Here is a 20,352-nt window from a genome sequence, read left to right as displayed (position 1 = left end):
AAAGGAATGAAGCACCATGTACAAATAATTACTACATATTCTAATTAAAGAAAATACCTTTATTTTTGCTTTTTCTTTGGGGATCTAATCGCTATTTCATACAAACCGGGCTTGAAAAAATTAACCAGTCGCCTACTAGCAAGAGGTACAGCAGTACCAATGACGAAGGAATCCGAGGGGGAACGGAGCCTACAGTGAGGTCCAAGGGCAATGCCGTGGTGATAACTCTTCTCAGCATCACATGAGCCTAAAGAGTTCCAAATATAAAATACTGAAACCGTTACACCATTTAAGGCTGCTGGTCCATCTAGACCAGTATCTGTTCGTATCAGAGAAAGCCTCAATAAGTCCCATTTCAGACAATTCTAGAATAACCCACTCAGAGGGCAAAATTCTTTATAACCTATTTCAGTATTTGGTTGTGACTCCCCTACTTCAGTGGTTCTCAACGAGGAGTACATGTACCCATGGGGATATGCACAGCCCTTCCAGTGGGTACATCAACTCATCTAGATATTTGCCTAGTTTTACAACAGGCTACATAAAAAGCACTAGCGAAGTCAGTATAAACTAAAATTTCATACAGATGACTTGTCTATACATTTCAGTGTATAGTATATAGAGCAGAAAGTACAATATTTATAATTATATGGTAAATATGAGAGAATAAGCAATTTTTCAGTAGTAGTGTGCTGTGACGTTCTGTATTTTTATGTCTGATTTTGTAAGCAAGTAGTTTTTCAATGAGGTGTAACTTGGGGGTAACGCAAGACAAATCAGACTCCTGAAAGGGGTACAATAGTCTGGAAAGGTTGAGAGCCATGGCCCCACTGTGTCCATCTAATGAGTGGGATTAGTCCAGCACAGGATGGACAGGCTTTGAAGACCACAAGTTTCAAGTCTACCATGATAAGGAGCCCTGTGCAGAGAGGTTTATACAGATGAGTCAAAACAGTAGAGTTTGGTCCAGATGAGTTGGATAATTCACAGCTGTTGAATACAGCAGATTGCTCCGAGCTGGTTCTGGAGACTTTGGGGGGTCTTGAAGAAGACAGACAGAGCTAAGAACTAGCAGGTTCGATACTTGCCAGGTTCCGTCTCACCATCACGAGTGGTAAGAGGGAGGATCGTGACCACCCAGCCCTTTATGCCCTTGTTCAGGAGTATGAGGCAGCACGGGGCACATGCACGGCCCTGACAGATACTGATATTAAAAAAATACTTCCAGTTCTCACACACTGAGGACCTACAGTGGGGTCCATACTGACACACGCTAAAAAAAGAATCTGTTATCCTCCTCATGAGCCTGCCACTAGAGCAGAGGCTCTCAAACTTCAGTGCACCATGATCCCCTTCTGACAACAAAAATTACTACATGACCCCAGAACTGGGGACTGAAGCCTGAACCCACCCAAGTCCCACTGCCCTGGAGTGGGAGGCAAAGCTGAAACCTGAGCCCCACCACCGCAGGCAAGGGGACCAAAGCCCAAGGGCTTCATCCCCGGGTAGGGGGCCTGTAACATGAGCCCACAGCCCAGGCCTGAAGCCAAAGCCTGAGCCCCAGCCAGTGGCACTCAGGCTTCGGGCCCGGGCCCCAGCCAGTCTAATGCCAGCCCAGGCGACTCCATTAAAACGGGGTCGCAACCCACTTTGGGGCCTGAACCACAGTTTGAGAACCGCTGCACGAGAGGGTAATAGGACGTATCCTGTGCCAGTGGGTTTCAGAGTTACTAGCTTGACAGCAATCAAATGGTGAGTCTCAGGAATGACCATTTCAAATCCAAATGCTGGATTTCAAAACTGTTTTGCTCTACTCCCCTAGCATGTCCTCTCACCCAGCATGTGTCCCCTTGCTGCTATACCCATTTCCCACCCATTTCTATCCCCTTAGCCTGTCACAACTCAAAATGCTCTTGTTGCTGTGCCCCTCTGGCTCCCTACCTAATCTTGGCCTCTACCTCCATCCTTCCCCAGCCCCTCACTGCTATCAATTTAGGCTGCTTGCTCCTCCTTCTCCAGACTGCCTGGATATAAGAAGGGGGACAGTCTCCCTGTCCACAGTCACTGTGGTCCCCAGCAGCAGAAATTGCATGCAAAGTCCTGCTCAGCCCCGAGATGGAGTCTCCGGAAAATTTAGCTGCCAAATTAACAAGCCTTGACTGAGCATGCACAAACTATGATTTTTGGAGAGTTATAGCTCTGCTAGATTTGGGTCAAATTTCATAAGCAGAGCAACAGACATGTACCTCACCCCAGGGCAATCCCCTGTCAAATTACAAGTTCCTGTTTAAAAGTATAGAGGTGCTAAAGCTTCTCAAGAAAACAGTTGTATGATTTTTTTTTTAATACAGTCCAAACAAATGTGTTTGTCCCAAATCTCATTCTGAGAAACAGCTTAACCATTTTTGCTGAAGCTTTCCAAAAATTAATTCAGTCTGAAGAAGACACTCATCCTGAAAAATTTCAGCACAAATAACTAAAGTTTGGCATAATTATAAGAAACTGAAAACAGGGTCTTATAATGGGAAGCGTCAGGCAACTTTTAGGCATGCTAAAGCATAAAAATTAGCATGAAAATCTCAACACCCCTGTGACATAAGTATTATCATTTTATAGATAGATAAACTGAGGCACAGAAGAGTTAAGGGCTTGTCCCCACTAGATGCAGTGTAGATTCTAATGCCCACCAGCGTGCTATGTGCTAGCTGGCCCATGTGGACCCTGCTAGAGGGCACTAAAATGTCCATAATGCACATTAATGTAGTACTATTTGAAACAGGACTACAGTAACGTGCCTTAGGGAACTTTTTGCATGCACCAACAAGGTCCATGTGACCCAGTGAGTGCACAATACACTGGTGTGCACTAGCATTTACATCCCAGACAGCAAGGACTAAGACACTCTGTAAACAAGCCCTTAGTGACTTGCCCAAGTTCTCACAGTGAGCTGGTGGTAGGGCTGAGACTAGAATCAAGGTCTGACTCTCAGTCCTGTGCTTTAAACCATAAGACTTTTCCATTGAACATAAGAACATACAAATGGCCATACTGGGTCAGACAAAAGGTCCATCCAGCCCAGTACCCTGTCTACCGACAGTGGCCAATGCCAGGTGCCCCAGAGAGAGTGAACCTAACAGGTGTGATCTCTCTCCTGCCATCCAGCTCCACCCTCTGACAAACAGAGACTGGGGACACCATTCCTTACCCATCCTGGCTAATAGCCATTAATGGACTTAACCTCCATGAATTTATCTAGTTCTCTTTTAAAACCCTGTTATAGTCCTAGCCTTCACAACCTCCTCAGGCAAGGAGTTCCACGGATTGACTGTGCACTGAGTGAAGAAGAACTTCCTTTTATTTGTTTTAAACCTGCTGCCCATTCATTTCATTTGGTGGCCCCTAGTTCTTATATTATGGGAACAAGTAAATAACTTTTCCTTATTCACTTTCTCCACACCACTCATGATTTTATATACCTCTATCATATCCCCCCTTGTCCCCTCTTTTCCAAGCTGAAAAGTCCTAGCCTCTTTCATCTCTCCTCATATGGGACCCGTTCCAAACCCCTAATCATTTAAGCTGCCCTTCTCCGAACCTTTTATAATGCCAGTATATCTTTTTTGAGATGAGGGGACCACATCTGTACATAGTATTCAAGATGTGGGCGTACCATGGATTTATATAAGGGCAATAAGATATTCTCCATTTTATTCTCTATCCCTTTTTTAACGATTCCTAACATCCCGTTTGCTTTTTTGACTGCCGCTGCACTCTGCGTGGACGTCTTCAGAGAACTATCCACAATGACTCCAAGATCTTTCTCCTGATTAGTTGTAGCTAAATTAGCCCCCATCATATTGTATGTATAGTTGGGGTTATTTTTTCCAATGTGCATTACTTTACATTTATCCACATTAAATTTCATTTGCCATTTTGTTGCCCAATCACTTAGTTTGGTGAGATCTTTTTGAAGTTCTTCACAGTCTGCTTTGGTCTTAACTATCGTGAGCAGTTTAGTATCGTCTGCAAACTTTGCCACCTCACTGTTTACCCCTTTCTCCAGAACATTTATGAATAAGTTGAAGAGGATTGGTCCTAGGACCAACCCTTGGGGCACACCACTAGTTACCCCTCTCCATTCTGAAATTTACTATTTATTCCTCTCTTTGTTCCCTGTCTTTTAACCAGTCCTCAATTCGTGAAAGGATCTTCCCTCTTATCCCATGACAACTTAATTTACATAAGAGCCTTTGTTGAGGGACCTTGTCAAAGGCTTTCTGGAAATCTAAGTACACTATGTCCACTGGACCCCCTCAAAGAACTCTAATAGGTTAGTAAGTCACGATCTCCCTTTACAGAAGCCATGTTGACTTTTGCGCAACAATTTATGTGTCTGACAATTTTATTCTTTACTATTGTCTCAACTAATTTGCCCGGTACTGACGTTAGTCTTACCGGTCTGTAATTGCCAGGATCACCTCTAGAGGCCTTCTTAAATATTGGCGTTACATTAACTGTCTTCCAGTCATTGGGTACAGTAGCTGATTTAAAGGACAGGTTACAAACTGTGGTTAATAGTTCCGCAATTTCACATCTGAGTTCTTTCAGAACTCTTGGGTGAATGCCATCTGGTCCCGGTGACTTGTTACTGTTAAGTTTCTCAGTTAATTCCAAAACCTCCTCTAGTGACACTTCAATTTGTGACAATTCCTCAGATTTGTCACCTACAAAAGATGGCTCAGCTTTGGGAATCTCCCTAACATCCTCAGCCGTGAAGACTGAAGCAAAGAATTCATTTAGTTTCTCCCCGATGACTTTATTGTCTTTAAGTGCTCCTTTTGTATCTCAATCGTTCAGGGGCCCCAATGGTTGTTTAGCAGGCTTCCTGCTTCTGATGTAGTTAAAAACCATTTTGTTATTACCTTTTGAGTTTTTGGCTAGCTGTTCTTCAAAGCCCGTTTTGGCTTTTCTTATTATATTTTTACATTTAATTTGGCAGTGCTTATGCTCCTTTCTATTTACCTCACTAGGATCTGACTTCCACTTTTTAAAAGATGCCTTTTTATCTCTCACGGCTTCTTTTACAGGGTTGTTAAGCCATGGTGGCTCTTTTTTAGTTCTTTTACTGTGTTTTTTAATTTGGGGTATACATTTAAGTTGGACCTCTATTATGGTGTCTTTGAAAAGTGTCCATGCAGCTTGCAGGGATTTCACTCTAGTCACTGTACCTTTTAATTTCTGTTTAACTAACCGCCTCATTTTTGCATAGTTCCCCTTTCTGAAATTAAATGCCACAGTGTTGGGCTGCTGAGGTGTTCTGCCTACCACAGGAATGTTAAATGTTGTTATATTATGGTCACTATTTCCAAGCGGTCCTGTTATAGTTACCTCTTGAGCCAGATCCTGCGCTCCACTCAGGACTAGATTGAGACTTCCCTCTCCCCTTGTGGGTTCCTGTACCAGCTGCTCCAAGAAGCAGTCATTTAAAGTATCGAGAAATTGTGTCTCTGCATTTTGTCCTGAGGTGACATGTACCCAGTCAATATGGGGATAATTAAAATTCCCCACTATTATTGAGTTTTTTATTTTGATAGCCTCTCTAATCTCCCTTAGCATTTCATTGTCACTATCACTGTCCTGGTCAGGTGGTTGATAAGAGATCCCTACTGTTATATCCTTATTAGCGCATGGAATTACTATCCATAGATATTCTATGGAACATGTGGATTCATTTAAGATTTGTATTTCATTTGATTCTACAATGGGACATTTGATTGTCCCATTGATTGTCCTCACTCCACCAGGTTTCTGTCATGCCTATTATATCAATATCCTCCTTTAACACAAGGCACTCTAGTTCACCCATCTTATTATTTAGACTTCTAGCATTTGTGTACAAGCACTTTAAAAACTTGTCACTGTTTATTTGTCTACCCTTTTCTGATGTGTCAGATTCTCTATGTGAATTGCATAGTTAACGGTGTGTTATATGATCTTGCTAGGCTGCAAAGTTAGTGATAAATTTTACATACTCTAATTTAACTAAAATAGCTCATCCTACTCATACACAGCCACCACCAAAATCCAGGAGAATTCCATGGACAGAGAGAGCACCCACAGAATATTCATAGCCAAAACCCCTCATGGGGAACTACAGAGCTCATGCCCAATGTATCTAATACTACTATTACAAAGAGAAAAGAATTCTGCAGCTGATTGATATAATATCAGATATTTTATTGAAGATATACAAGTGATTATTTGACACCACACAGTACTTCAACCTCTGCTTGTAGTTGGGTAGGTGTCTCATTTAAATGTGCACCATCAATGAGAGTGGAGGAAAAGAAAACAAGTAGCATATAAAGGAGAGAGAAAATTACAACTGTTGAAGATGTGTTCTTGAAAAATCTTTCCCATTTTTATTATTGACCAGCCTCACCTCCAGCATTGTAAATTCGGAACATTATATCCACTACCAAAGTTAATTAAAAGCTCATTTCACTCCAACTTTGTTTTCCCAGGAAAAAAAGAACCATAGATCATATCTGAAGCAGACACACGACACACATGGGGGTGGTTACAAACACCTTCTTATTGCGTTACTTAGAAAGCTATGAAGAGCATCATCTGACCAAGTCCATTTTTCTGCATAATTTTCTACTCATTGCTATTTATTTTGTGTAAGTACCTCACCAATGAAAGATGTTTCTAAGAAGCTAAAAATATGTTTTGGAGAAGGGTAAAAAGGAGCAAGTCTAACAAGATGTGTATCACAGGTTGCATATTTTAACTGCCTGATTAATCATTTAGTGGAATCTATTTCCATTCACTGATTAAAAATATCAGCTTGACACCTGACAGGACAAGAGTAACTAGATGATACTGCAGGCTCTATAACTACATTAAGTGTCCCCTATGGGGCTGAAATTGAATGATTCATCTCTTGTTAAATTACTAATAGTCAAACACTTTTTGGACTTTTTTGATCTCTGTCAAAAATTCCATTTTATTCGAAGATTTACAGCAGTGAATGCAGTAAACCATTGCTCAGATTACAGATTGAGGAGCCCAGAAAACTGCTACGGCACGTGCATGTTTGTACATATTAATATAATAGGACAGACAGAAAAATACTGATATAAAAGCAATGAGCTCTTTGTGGTATGGTCCCTCTGTATAGGGTGTTGTAGGGTTCCATTCTGTCATCCATTCTGTTCAATATGCACACAAAGAGAAAGAATAAGAAGATGGCTGGAGCGGCATTAGCACTCTAACGCACTCAGTTCAAGGTTATGTGATTCCTTCTAGCTTTCTTTGGTTTAAGGTTTAGTGAGTAAAAGACAGGATCTTGCCTTGTGTTCTATGTTCATAGAATAAAGAATGTTAAAGGCCTGAGCCACATGTTAAACGGTTTGACCACAAGATTTAGTGAAGTTTAATTTACAATGTATTCTGCTGAATATAAAATACTGATGTCTTCTCTGCGAGAGATTGTTTGTGTGAATGAGGAATGCAGCCATCATGAAAAGATAAGGTGTGAAAGCCATCACAAATATCCAGATGGTCAAGAAAAAGTGAGAGACTTGGAAACACCAGGAGACAATCAGAAAACATCCATTGTATCCGATGCTAAACATGTTAACAGCATTGACGGCCTCAGAGGTGAGTCAACCACGCCCGAAGGCAAGACAACAAATACACAATAACCATCAAATGATAACATTTGGAAAATCCCAAGATTACCACCACTTAAGGACTAATGATTACAGGATGCCACTGCAAAATGCATGGACTCAAATGGGAATTTACAAGTATAAAGCTGGGGTGTTTTGCCATGAAACTCTGGGTTTAGTCCTGCCAAAACCTCGGAGCATTGGATCGCAACCGACAGAGCCCAGCTCCTCACTTGTGTTCAATCTGACTGGCCATTAGATTGACTCGAGCTACAACAGACTGGTAACTATAAAAACATCAACTGGCAGGACTGTGTGCATGATGTGTATGTGTGTGTGTGACTGAAAAGCATATGCTAACTGTTGTATTTTGAATAAATATGGCGTATTTGCCTTCTCTCTTATAAAAGATCCCGTGTGCTTTGTATAGTGTAACACTTGGACACGGACTTTGCCAAAGTTATTTGTCTCTTTGTTGTCTAGAGAACAACCCTTGAAGTCTTCTCAATGTTCAATACTGAGTAGTTACCAATTTAGGACCTAATGCAACTCCCACTGAAGATATTCAGAGTCTATTGACTTCAATAAAAGTTCAAATGGGTCCTTGTGAGAGATGTGCATCTGTTCTGTAATAATTTATTAAAATTGTATATCAACTCAGTTATTATTATGTTTACTGTATGACTATACTAGGCTCAATCAGCAAGCTTATTGGGAAACAAACGGGAAAGCCAAACAATGACTTCAACAAACACCTGAGGGCTATTACAGGACAATGGGAGAGCCACTGGCCCTGAAGAGACTGACTCAACTTAATACTGGGCCCACCAAGCTGGTTGTTGATTGGCAGAACCAAAACATCTGGGAACTGAGAAGAAAAAGGAACTCTGCTGGACAAAAAGCAACACACTCAGTCTAGGGGAAAGGATGTTATCTGGGAGCTGGACCGACTGTCACACTGGCTGGGGATTTCTGAAGAAGCTAGGCCTGCCTGGATCACCATCACAAGATGGTGGGGACATATGTCAGACAGACATGTATGAACTATTTATTGTTCTCAAATCCTTTTTTCTCTTATGTCATGTTTTGTTCCTACTGTTTCGGTGAAACCATGCTTTGATTTATGAAGGCTGTTGGGTGACTCTATTCACCACTAGTCATAGACTCCTGACAGGGAATACCACAGGTGCCAAACTAAGTCAGACAGTTTGGGTAAGCATGGTTGAGACACAGGGCACTATAGCTCAGGGCCCAGTCTAGGAGTGGGAAAATAAAGCTATTCCACCCCAGAAGATGTAAGGACATGAGGTCTGATGCCTGAGAGGGTGAATTCAGAAACCAGAAAACAGAAGCAGCTAGCCCTACAATTGTGACAGTTCTCACTTAACAGGACCCATTACCAGAGTGCTGAATGCCACATCAATTCTTGGAAGATGGAGCTGGCTTGCAGTTGCCTTCTGAGCGTACTTCAAGGTGTTTATATTAAGCCATACATAGTTTGAATCCTAACTTGCAGAAAATGCCTCCCTCCCTTGGCTCCAGCATGATGGCTGAGTAGCAAGATCAGCTGGGGTCTTTTTGCTAACAGTCCCTAACGTTAAACATTTAGAAAAAAACAGGTAAAATTTTCAAACGCATTGAAGCCACTTAAGAGCTTGCTCCATTTTCAAAAACTAGCATAAGCACTTAGGAGCCAACATTCTATTGATAGTCAATGGAACTTCGGCTCCAAAAGGGACTAAAAGTACTTAGACACTTTTGATAATTTCACCCAAAGCTCTCTTGATGGACTGCTGGTAGCTTCTGAATTTGTTTTATTAACTGTTGACCTTAAAAAAATGATGTAAGACTCATCTATTTATTCAGGCTTTTGCTGTGGGGGAAGTGATTGTACTTGAAGAATTAAAAGTGTGGATCTTGGCAGAGGAAGTGGAACTGGACTGACATTTGTCAGCATGTAAGGTTCACTGTTTTTGTTTTTAATTTCTACATATGCAGCCAGAGGTTAAAATGAGTGTATGTTTTATAAAACATTAACAACATTCTGACTGCGTCACACAGCACCACTGTGTTCTGAACCACCACTGTTACTTTGTTCCATATCTTGTCATGCACAGGCACTGGTACAAGTTTTCTAAAGTTCCTATTCTAATGAAAATTATTTTTCACAAATGCAACATGACATGCTAATCATTTTAGCCTCCTTCCCATTATATAGCATTTTTACATTAGAAAAACCTGATAAGATTATAAGCCTTACAAAAGCAAAGAACATCATACATAAAAGTTTAAATACAACAGTTATGATATTCCAAAGCAGAACACTTAATAAACTTTATTTTAGTGAAAATAGAGAATTTATTAAAAATAAGGAGGACGGGGCTAGGAGATTTCCCCAAGTAAATCTGATAAAGAAACTTTCCCTCCTTAAAAAAGTAAAACTCTACCTGATCAACTGTAGTGACATCAGAAAGTACAGCATCAGGTGTTCTATTAGGTGGGTTCACTGTTACCTGAATGGAAAAATGGTACAATATTTAAATGCAAAAGGATCATTCTCCTTTACCCACCCTAAAACCATAATCAGACATGTTTAAAGAGAACTAAAAACAATGATTTCCCAGGGGTGGGGGTTAAAACATATTTAAGATAAGGAGAAAAAATTTCCAACAAGCTCAAAAAAGTTTGCATCAAGATTCTCTTTAAACATACAACATCAGTACATTTTTGCCACTAATTTGTCACTGCAAAACAACACTGCTCTTTTAACATTGTACATTCCAGGGTCTTGCATCATTTTACGAAAGCCAGTAAGAATAACTGACGATCACTCCATTAAGACAAACATCTGCTCTAACAACAATTTTAAGGCAACACACACCAAGCTATAAAGTGATTATTGATCCTGAAGCATTAAATCTGGTTTACACTCATACAGCAGACCATTTTAAAGACATTTCTTCCAAACTAAATTAAAAAAAAATAAAGCTCAAGAAAGAAGGTTATTAGTTTCTCTACAAACTAACACTTTCCCGGTTTGTTCCAACTTTGAAACCTATCAAAACCAAGATTAATATTTTGGACCATAAATTGAAGCCAAACCAAAGAAAAAAAAAAGTATTTAAATACTGCCTTATAACAAAAGCTTAACCAGCATTTGAAAAAGTACGCTATATGAATGACTCTGGACCTTATCTTAGTCTTTCAAAGCCTCTGACTTTTTATTCTTTATCCTCCCAACTACAAGCTGCATTTTGAACCCTATCACTTGAAACAAGATTCTCTATAGCTTTGGTTTTTTGATTATATAAACTGTAAACTCAACCTGACAGTCTGTCAGACTCCATCTTAAATGGCTGATCTGTATGGAATGAAAATATCGCAACCAGTTGAAAACTATTCAAGCAGCTGAAATTTATTCTTGAAAACCCACAAAAAGAAAGTATTTACAATGGTAGATATAATTTCTGATTTTTACCAATAGCAAGTCAGTTCTACAGTATATCATTGCACTAAACAGAATGAATGCTAGTTCAACCCATTAGATGGTATGAAGTTACCTGCTCACTTTCCACAGCAGATATCCTAATTAGTGCTAGCTTGTGTATATTATCCCAGGAAGGAATGGGAGATACACTGAATTAAAGTGTTGACACAGTAGCACAGTATGCAATGTTTTGCCTTGCTTCGATTCAGAAGCCTAGATAAGAAAGTGAGACTGCCACCGCTAGGCTAATGGGGAATTCATTGGCAAACATTGGTGAAACATTTGGTGTGGGAAAGAGCAAGACATATTTATTTACCATTGTAAGAAGCACTATGGCTGGATGGATTCTGGCCTTGATCCTAAGTCTGCTCATCCCCCAGCAGAAGCAGAATTAAAAGAAAATGCTTTAATAAAAATTGCAAAATACTGAAAATTGCATTTGAAGTTTGATCTGATGTTCAAATGCTAGTAATACTAGCTACAGTGTACTGAGCCCGTACAGGAAGCAATTAAGACAGGATTCTTTGCCACCAAAACATCTACAAAATCTCAGACAGCAAAGAGTCTGTGCTATGGACAGCCTGCTTTATCTGTGCTCTCCTCTCCCATGAACTGATTCAAGCGCCCCTTCACCCCTAAGGAAGAAACAGTGTGATTATGGAGGGGGAAATTCCTCCAATTCATATAGAGCTTTCCACTCCCATGGAAGAGAAAGATCTTGGGACTTAACTTCTGTGCTCCCTTCTGTTTGAGTTTAGGCTGGCACTAACCCCTAAGGATCTGGGTGTGCTAGAAGAACTTCTCCTGGCTAAAGACTAGGTAACCTAACAATATTAGAACTATTAGTTTCTAACTGAATAAATAGTAATGCCACCACCTAGCACTTACATGGTCCTTCTCATCTGTAGATCTCAAAGTGCTTTACAGGAGCTCAGCATCTTTTCCCAATTTCACATATGGGAAAACTGAAGCACAGAGATTAAAGTGACTTGTTTAAAATCACCGGCAGGCTAGTGGCAGAGCCGGGACTATAACACAGGTCTCCTAACTCCCAGCCAATTGTGCTGTCCACTAGGCTACATAGAATAAGTGGTATTTACTTGCTTTCAGACCTGAGAGGAAAGAGATAAGGCAGAGGACAGTTTTGGGTAATTGCTTTTCTGTCCCAAGAGCTGGCTTCTCTTTCTGTTAATGTGTACGTAGGGTCAATGCAGGGTTTGTGAGGTGCCATGGGATTAAGTGTTTTCAGTATGCTGGTAACACATATATTGCATGAGGCTGAGTGTAGGGTAGTGATTGGGGCATGGATGAGAGCTAGCTGTTTGAGACTGTTAATAGGTCAGTAGGGGCAATTGGAGGAAATGGCAAAGATCATCTCAGCCCCATTTGACAGAGGAAACACCTTAGCTGTGTGTCAGAAGAGTTCAAAATTCAGGGGTCTTATATTCCCAGCTGCTGCTAAACAATCATATAGCAATGAACAGAGTGACTTTCCTCAGTCTGTGTCTGCTCAAAAGTTTGTGACCCCATCTCTCGGGCACAGGCCTTACTAGAATCATCCACGCCTTTGCCACTTCAGAACACGACAATGGAGCTACTTCTTAAATTAACTCAGAAACTGAAGATGGCACAGGAAGGGGTGGCCAGCTTGATAAACACAGTGAATTTTGCCATGAATACATGAGAGCACTGCTCCAGAATTTGCATGGCCTGTCTGTGGATTTCCATCTGGAGGTAAAGATACTAGTTCTGTCTTATTAAGCCCTAACTGGCTTGAGACCTGCGAAAGACCTCACCACTCCGACCATTCAACACTGCTTTAGATGAAAGGAGGTGCTCAAGCTCCAGCTCCTTTAATACATGACAGAAGGAGCTGCTCGCAATGTGTTCTGTATGAAGACCCCTAACTTAGAAATTCACTACCATCTCTGGTCTGAAACTGCCTGAAATTTGTGGGCAACCTAAGGGATACACAGCCAAGCCCTTCTATTTGGACAGGGCTAATGTTAGGGAGATTAAGTTGTAGATTTTAATTTGGGAGGGATTCATATTTTTTAGGAACTGAAGTGGGGAAGTATATGATTTGGGACTAGATTCTTGTGTGTCAAGAAAGGCTGTTTGATTTACTATTCCTGTTTGTGTCTCAACATAAAAATACAATAGAATTAACTATCACTGGAGTACCTAGAATCTGGAATAGGCATTCTTTTCATGTTTTATATATGTTAAAAATTAAATAAAATCACTTATCACACTTTAGGTCTAAGCATATACCACACATTACAATCAAAAACTCTGTGCTAGATATTATAATACTGATTTTAGAGTACTGAGGTACAGCGATTGAAAGACTTGACAAAAATTACAGTAAATCCAGAGGCAGAGTTTAGAACAGAACTCATGAGTCAGTCTCTCAGTACTCTCCTATAATCCTGCACATCCTACCTTTATATCTAGATCACCAATAGCAGAGACTACGTTTAACATTATTGCGTTACCAGACATTTTCCTACAATTTTCATATTTGGCAACTTCCCGATATCTTGTAGGACATGGTGTTTGTAGCAAATACATAGCCCTATAAGGAATTAGATAAAAAATTAAAAACCATCCAGGCAATCCAAGTTATATTCTATCCTCATCTGGATTTCCCTGTATGTTAAAAAGCCTCAAGGAGAAAGGATTTATTTCTTCGTTTAGTGAAACTAAGGACAACAATTTATTAATTTGTTGCGATGTAGGAGGATCACATACAGACAAGAGTACATCAGTGTGACATCAACAAAGAAAAATTTTCTCAGTGTTAACATAAGAAAACTAAATACAACCGCTACTTCCTAAACAACTATCAGTACTATATGATTTTAGTCTATAATTTTTGTCCCAGAAGGTTTTCAATTTATTATCTCGTTTCTAGTGGGCCTGTGTGTTTGTTATAAGTCCCATGTTAGACAAAAAAGGTCCACGAATGTTGAGCTGGGCCACTAATACCACCACTACTGATTTTAGTAACAGCTCTTTTGGGCTGCTGTGTTTATACAGATAGTCTCATTGAAATCAGCTTTATGATGATAAAGTGTTCTGTTAAATTTGTCAAGCAGACGTTGAAGAGTTGTGCCCCTATGTAAAACAAGAGTGATTCATCAATTTTCTGTTTATAAGCATATGATATATTTAGAGAAAGCCTCACTCCAGATCTTCTGTGGTTGGGTGTACCTCAAGATTTGAGGTTAAGAAATCTGAACACAGTGGATAGAGATATAAGTGCACATCTAAAAACAAAAAGCTTTTTTTAGCTGGTCAATTTACTGTCTTTGAAGTTGAACTAATATCTCAGAAAGCAGTCCACATGGGACTATGGATGTACAAGCATAGGTGCTCCATCACAAACTGAAAATAAATTACCTTACATGGTGCTGTGCCTACAACATGGCAAAGCCCACAAGATTATTATGTATTATTACTTGTCTTACAGTACTGCCTAAAGGCCCCGATCTGGAGAAGAGTCCTATTGTGCTAACTGTCCTCCCTACCATTTCCTATTTACATGCCGTGTTTTTCCTCTCATTTAGGTGAATAGCTGCTTTATGCATTTGGACTTGCATTTAGGGCACATATACAATAAACCTCACTATGCCATGATATGTCACTTGCCAACTACCGCCCAAGATGCTAGAGTTTCACTCTAGATAATAATCCAGGGAGTGAGTAGAGAAAGCCAATATTATTTCTTTCTTTTTCTGCTTCTGCTTCTGAAATCACACACACATAACTGCATCAGTTTAGAAACAGAGCTACATCTAGAGGTTTTTTCCATGAACAGCATGTTCCACAAGCCATTTTAAACAAACAGGAGGAACACCACTTGTTTGAAAGCTCCTCAGCTGGGAATTTCATTTTTCACTAAACATGCACACATTAAAAACATTCAGAATATAATTACATAAGAAATCACGTACTGTGGGGCAAAGATCATATGAAGTCAAGATTACATTAATCAAAATCAACATTTATTGGTTTGTATTCTCCCCGCCCACAACTGATTCTGTGTGCATGCACTTAGGTGCAAAACTACACTGAAGGCCATTAAAGTCTAGATTTCTGTCATTACAATTACAAGAAGAAAGAATCAAAATACTTCCTTTAACTGAAAGAATTTGTGAGGTATATGGTACCAAGTATACACTAAAGGGATAAATCTGTAAAGTCTTAAGCACATGAGTAACAATGGGACTACTCCTATGGGGGTAGTTAATTGTGTGGTATTACCATCTGCATTCAAAAAATGGCTCAATTTTTTTCCTGTAGAAAAGAAAAGCATTTGAAAGTGGAACATAGGTATATATTCAAGTGATAGGATGATAAAATGACAAAGCATAAATTTTGCACAGGACATAAAACAACCAGGACCCCCCCTGATTCAAGGAGATTCGGTATAAACTAACAATAAAGGAAAGAACAGTGAAAGAGCCTCTGGAGGCATCTAAATCTCTGGGCTACTTGTAAAAAGAGAAAAAATTAGTAGCCAGAAATCCTGCTCTTCAAGCTGGTCTACAGGAGAGGTTGAACTCTCAGAATCTAATACAAAGAGACTCAAAAAAAAAAAAAAAAAAAAAAAAGATCTTCACACTGGATAGACTTTAGATGTTCTGCAAGGCTTTTGCTGCCCTAGATATTAATACAGAGACTTCAGAGATTTCCAAAGAGTTGACAGATCAAAAGGAAAGTAAGTAAACAAATAAACATTTTCCTTCAGCTTCTAGCAAAGAACTCTGCACCCCTCCTTCTAGTTAGGGAGAATGTAATCAAGTCACATGGGGGCAACCAAACAAAAGATGTGAGGCAATCACAAAAGTGCTACACAATGTCTAAATTAAGATTGGCTGACACCAGAGGGTCTCAAACTGGGGGGTCATGGAATGTAATCTGGGGGTGGGTGTGAGAAGCTTTAGGGAAAAAAAATCCACTGCACATATTTTACTCACAGCAATGAATAACTAGCAAAACTGATTCCTTCAGACAGATCAGTAGGGGGGCGTCTACTTAAATTATGGACAAATCACACATTTTTTGTGGGTTGGTCAAGGCATAAAGAGCAAACTTTGCAGATGTGTTCATACAGTTGCATATTCCATGCCACCCTTACTTCTGCATTGCTGCTGGCAACAGCACTGCCTTCAGAGCTAGGCACCCGGCCAGCAGCCACCACTGTCCAGCCACTCAACTCTGAAAGTAGCGCAGAGATAAGTGTGGCAATACTGTGACCCCCTATAATAGGCTTGTGAACCCCGCCCCCCTTTTGGGTGGGACCCCGAGGTGAGAAACATTGTGCACGTTCGTATAATTTTACCCTATATACTTAAATGGCTCTGTTTGAATCAATGCCTTACTGTTTTCAATATTTAGTGAGAGTTGCATGTTGATTTATGATTACTGGTGTATGAACTTGTGTGGCGGGGGGGCAGGGGAGCATAAACTACTACAGACACAAAGAAGGGGGGCACAATCAAATAAGTTTGAGACCCACTGACCTACATTATACTCTGAGGTCAACATAACTGTTGCCAGCTTGGCTAGTGAACAGACGATTCCCTCAGAAGATGACCTGCAGCCTAAGTTCATAGACCTCAAAGTAAAGATCAGCTTAGATTGCAACTATGAAACAGCTTCTCCCACTCTAATCAGCCACCTCAGCCTGTTCTGCTCAGGCAATTCCGTCCTGGAAGACTGTTCAGAATCTGCTTGCGTCTGTCTTCTGCTGCGTCATTCCCAAGCTAACTGATCATCCCTAATCAATATACTAATTATTTTTCTTATATTATATTCAGTGAAAGACAACAGTTATTTCATCTGAAATACATTTAAAATTTACCTTCGCCTTTTCTGATGTTCGTTTTCCACCAAATCCTCCAGCTCCAACAATAAACAGAGAGAACTGATTATAGCACAACAGATCCTTTCCACAGTAGGTATGAACTGGAAGACAATATAAAATGAGAGGTTATATTCTCTTTTTTGAATACTCCTAACGCTGACCCCTCTCAGAGCCAATGGATACTGAATAGCTTTGTTTTATATACACTAGTTTCATCTTCACAAGTTAGGGGACAATGTCCTCACTTTTGAATAGCACTGTCATAAATAATTTCCTAACAAGTGAAGATTAATGTCCTGTTTAAAACTATGCTATTATAGATGCTCTTTACACAAAAGTATTAAAATGAAAAAATGAGCTATCAAAATGCTGATGACATACCAAGTGCTAAAAAAATGGTTGACAACACACAAAGTGCTGAAATTAATGTTTATTTCAACATTTCACACATCATTAGCCATTTATTTAAATAGAACTATGCCATAAAAAGTGATTTATTAGAAGCCATTAACAATCCCTGGTGCAAAAACACATTCACAACCTCATACACAACAAAGCAGCACTAATATTGTATGTGGAAAAAGCAGCCCCAAAGGAAGATTTAATTTAAGGTCACTTGGTTTTCTTTTTGTTAAAGTCACTTTTGATTTTGTTGAACTTGAAGTATTTATAGTTACTGAGGTGAAACAGAAATCTCTCTATTTCCAATATATTCTCACTTATTATTCCATTAGGACACAGACAGGCATTCATACTTAAACTTATTGCCAGTAGTGCACCACATCCACTTATACTGGGCGCCTAGTTTCTCCCATAAGCAGCTAACCTTTAATGACCTACACCAGAACCTTTAGGTCTGTTACAGAAATAGACAGACTGGTTTGGATAAACTTCTAATGGGCCCAAACCTTGGCTTTTCAATTGTTCCTATGTGGAAGTAAAGAAAAGCTAGAAAGATTAAGTTGGAGAGCAGTTAGCTTTTCGCCAGACAGAGCCATTAACTGGTAAGAACCGGGAAGGGCAGAGGTCAGGAGTTAGTAGTATTATTTGGAGGTTTTGAGGAAACAGTAGGGAAAAAATTTTAAAGGGTTCATGGCGAAATCTAAACAGTATACTACCTCAAAAAATTTGGTGGTTCATACCCTATTAGTCTCATTCTAAAACTTGAACAGTCATGTTATACCATAACCATGTCACCAGAAATCAAGACCCATATATTTTGTGAAAGAAAAATACAAGTTATGGACTTCTTGGGCCCACTAAATTAATGCAAAAACAGAAAAAAAATATTAACAAAAGAGAATAAAAACATTTCAGGACATATAACTTAAAGGATGTCCTTTCATAAAATTCAAGTTGACAGTCAATTTAATTAGATGTTGGGTTTTTACACACACACACACACACACACACACCTTTTTAAGAGAAACACTTCAAGCTAACCCCACACACACACACACACACACACACACACCTTTTTAAGAGAAACACTTCAAGCTAACCAACTTCAGATAATACTATGTATTAGAAGTAATAGCTTTGTTCTGTTTGTGTATTCAGCACAGTCTCTCTGCTGAGGAACACTACTGAATCTTCTGTCAACATTCTCTCAAAAAGGAGTATTCTTAATTTCAGTACCCTATCTATTCCAAAGAACAGGGCAACATGCACGTGATTGCGAATTAGTACATTTCTCAGCAGTCACTGGACCACGTGGCACAGACCCTAAGAATTTAAGGCTTTTAGGCTCAGAGTTTAGGCTCAGAGTTATTGTTAGCATAGGTTAAATTTTGAGACTGTCCGCTTTGATTTTCTCTCTTTAATAAATTACAATATGGTTACCATCTAAGAGAATAAGTGCTCCTGAGCCTTTGTCAAGGATATCAGCAATAGTTGATTCTGAAGTTAGCAGTCCTGAAAGAGAGAGAACAGGAAAACACATATCTTGTAATATGAAGGTCTGAAATTACAATACAACATGAATTTTGCAGGAGTATTTTAGCAAAGCTCATGACAAATATTCCCAGGTTTGTCATCTACACAAGCCAAGTTTTAGAACATATACATTATAAGTAATTTATTTGTAATACATTAATACAATGCAGGTGAGGTTTTTCTTTAAAATGTCCATTCACAGTTAACAGTAAACAGATATATGTTCAGACCCCAATCCTGTAACTGACTCCTGTGTCCACTCAGAGCCCCACTGAGTCTGAGAGGCATCTGCCTGGATGGAGATAGTTGCTAGATTGAGGCTTTAAGGCTTACCTAAATGGCGAGTTAGCTTGTGGCAAAGTAGGATGTGAACCTACAATGTACTAATTTGCCATATAAACCATGCTACCATGCACTAAAAGTTCCATAGTGCACTTTGACATACTCCTATTTCAAGCAGCAATACATCAAAGTGCACTAAGAAACTTTTAGTGCGCAGTAACAGAGTCCACATGGCAAAGCTAGCACACGGTACATTCACATCCTGGCTTCCTGTGCACTAACTCATCATGTAGACAAGTCATAAGTGTCTACCAGAAGTTAAGGTGCACTCATGTCTGGAATATTTATGAACCTCTCAAGGTTGAGACTGGCTCATTAATTTCACAACAACAACAGTGTGACTGTTGAAGCTTATTCATATGTCTTTTCCCAGTAGAACCCTTAGACACATCCTGCCAAAAACAAGAGATCTGGCTAGGTGTGCCAAGGAAGAGAAACAGGCATATACTGCAAAGGACTATTGTGAGGCTTACTATGCCCCATTGAAAACCATGCTTTGGTCTAAAAATACTTCACCTCTTATTTTTAACAATAACGGTTAAAATTATAATTGATAGAGAGAAACAATTGAACTGCTTTTTTCTATTTTTCTTCTTGATGCATTTTGTGTAAAGTTAATTAAATTGTTTCCCCATATTACGAATACTTTTCTTTCCTCTGAGTTTCACACAAACAGAACGGGAGGGAAAACAAATTATGTTTTGTGAAAGATAAGAAAATTTAATTATAAAACCACAGAAACTGGCAGGTCACTGAGGAGTAAAAATAGCACCTGAAACCACTGCCAACACCTGTTTCGAAATGAAATAGGTTGCAAGTTGACTGACTGACCTTTAAGGCAAAGTATGCTGATGAAGCACATATAGATTGTAGGTGCCATATACGTGCAAAATATAGTAGATCAAAAGTAGACACTTCTGAATACACACAAAATATACTGTTTCTCTCAGCCCTTACAGCAGGTCCACTTCCCAAAAGCAACTATTTACAAAACTTGAAAAATTAATGGCTCTCTATAGTTTTGTACTTCACATTAA

General features: G+C 39.5%; 1 protein-coding gene across 3 annotated transcripts in view; it reads right to left on the bottom strand.

The window, feature by feature from the left end:
• HSD17B4 (hydroxysteroid 17-beta dehydrogenase 4) overlaps nucleotides 1-20,352 on the bottom strand; it is a 125,329-nt gene that overhangs the window by 51,531 nt on the left and 53,446 nt on the right. For 2 of the 3 annotated variants that reach the window (XM_074953014.1, XM_074953015.1), the window contains exons 15-17: nucleotides 18,881-18,952; nucleotides 17,036-17,139; nucleotides 10,124-10,189 (exon numbers count right to left, since the gene is read on the bottom strand). In XM_074953014.1, the coding sequence (XP_074809115.1) occupies nucleotides 10,124-10,189; nucleotides 17,036-17,139; nucleotides 18,881-18,952 (242 nt within the window). The remainder of the gene's footprint in view (nucleotides 1-10,123; nucleotides 10,190-17,035; nucleotides 17,140-18,880; nucleotides 18,953-20,352) is intronic. The other variant, XM_074953016.1, reaches the window with a different exon arrangement.

This window comes from Natator depressus, chromosome 5 (genome assembly GCF_965152275.1).
Source record: "Natator depressus isolate rNatDep1 chromosome 5, rNatDep2.hap1, whole genome shotgun sequence".
In the NCBI taxonomy this organism is placed as follows: domain Eukaryota; kingdom Metazoa; phylum Chordata; order Testudines; family Cheloniidae; genus Natator; species Natator depressus.
The sequence above is the reverse complement of the archived record's forward strand: the minus strand, read 5'-3'. Positions and strand labels throughout refer to the sequence as shown.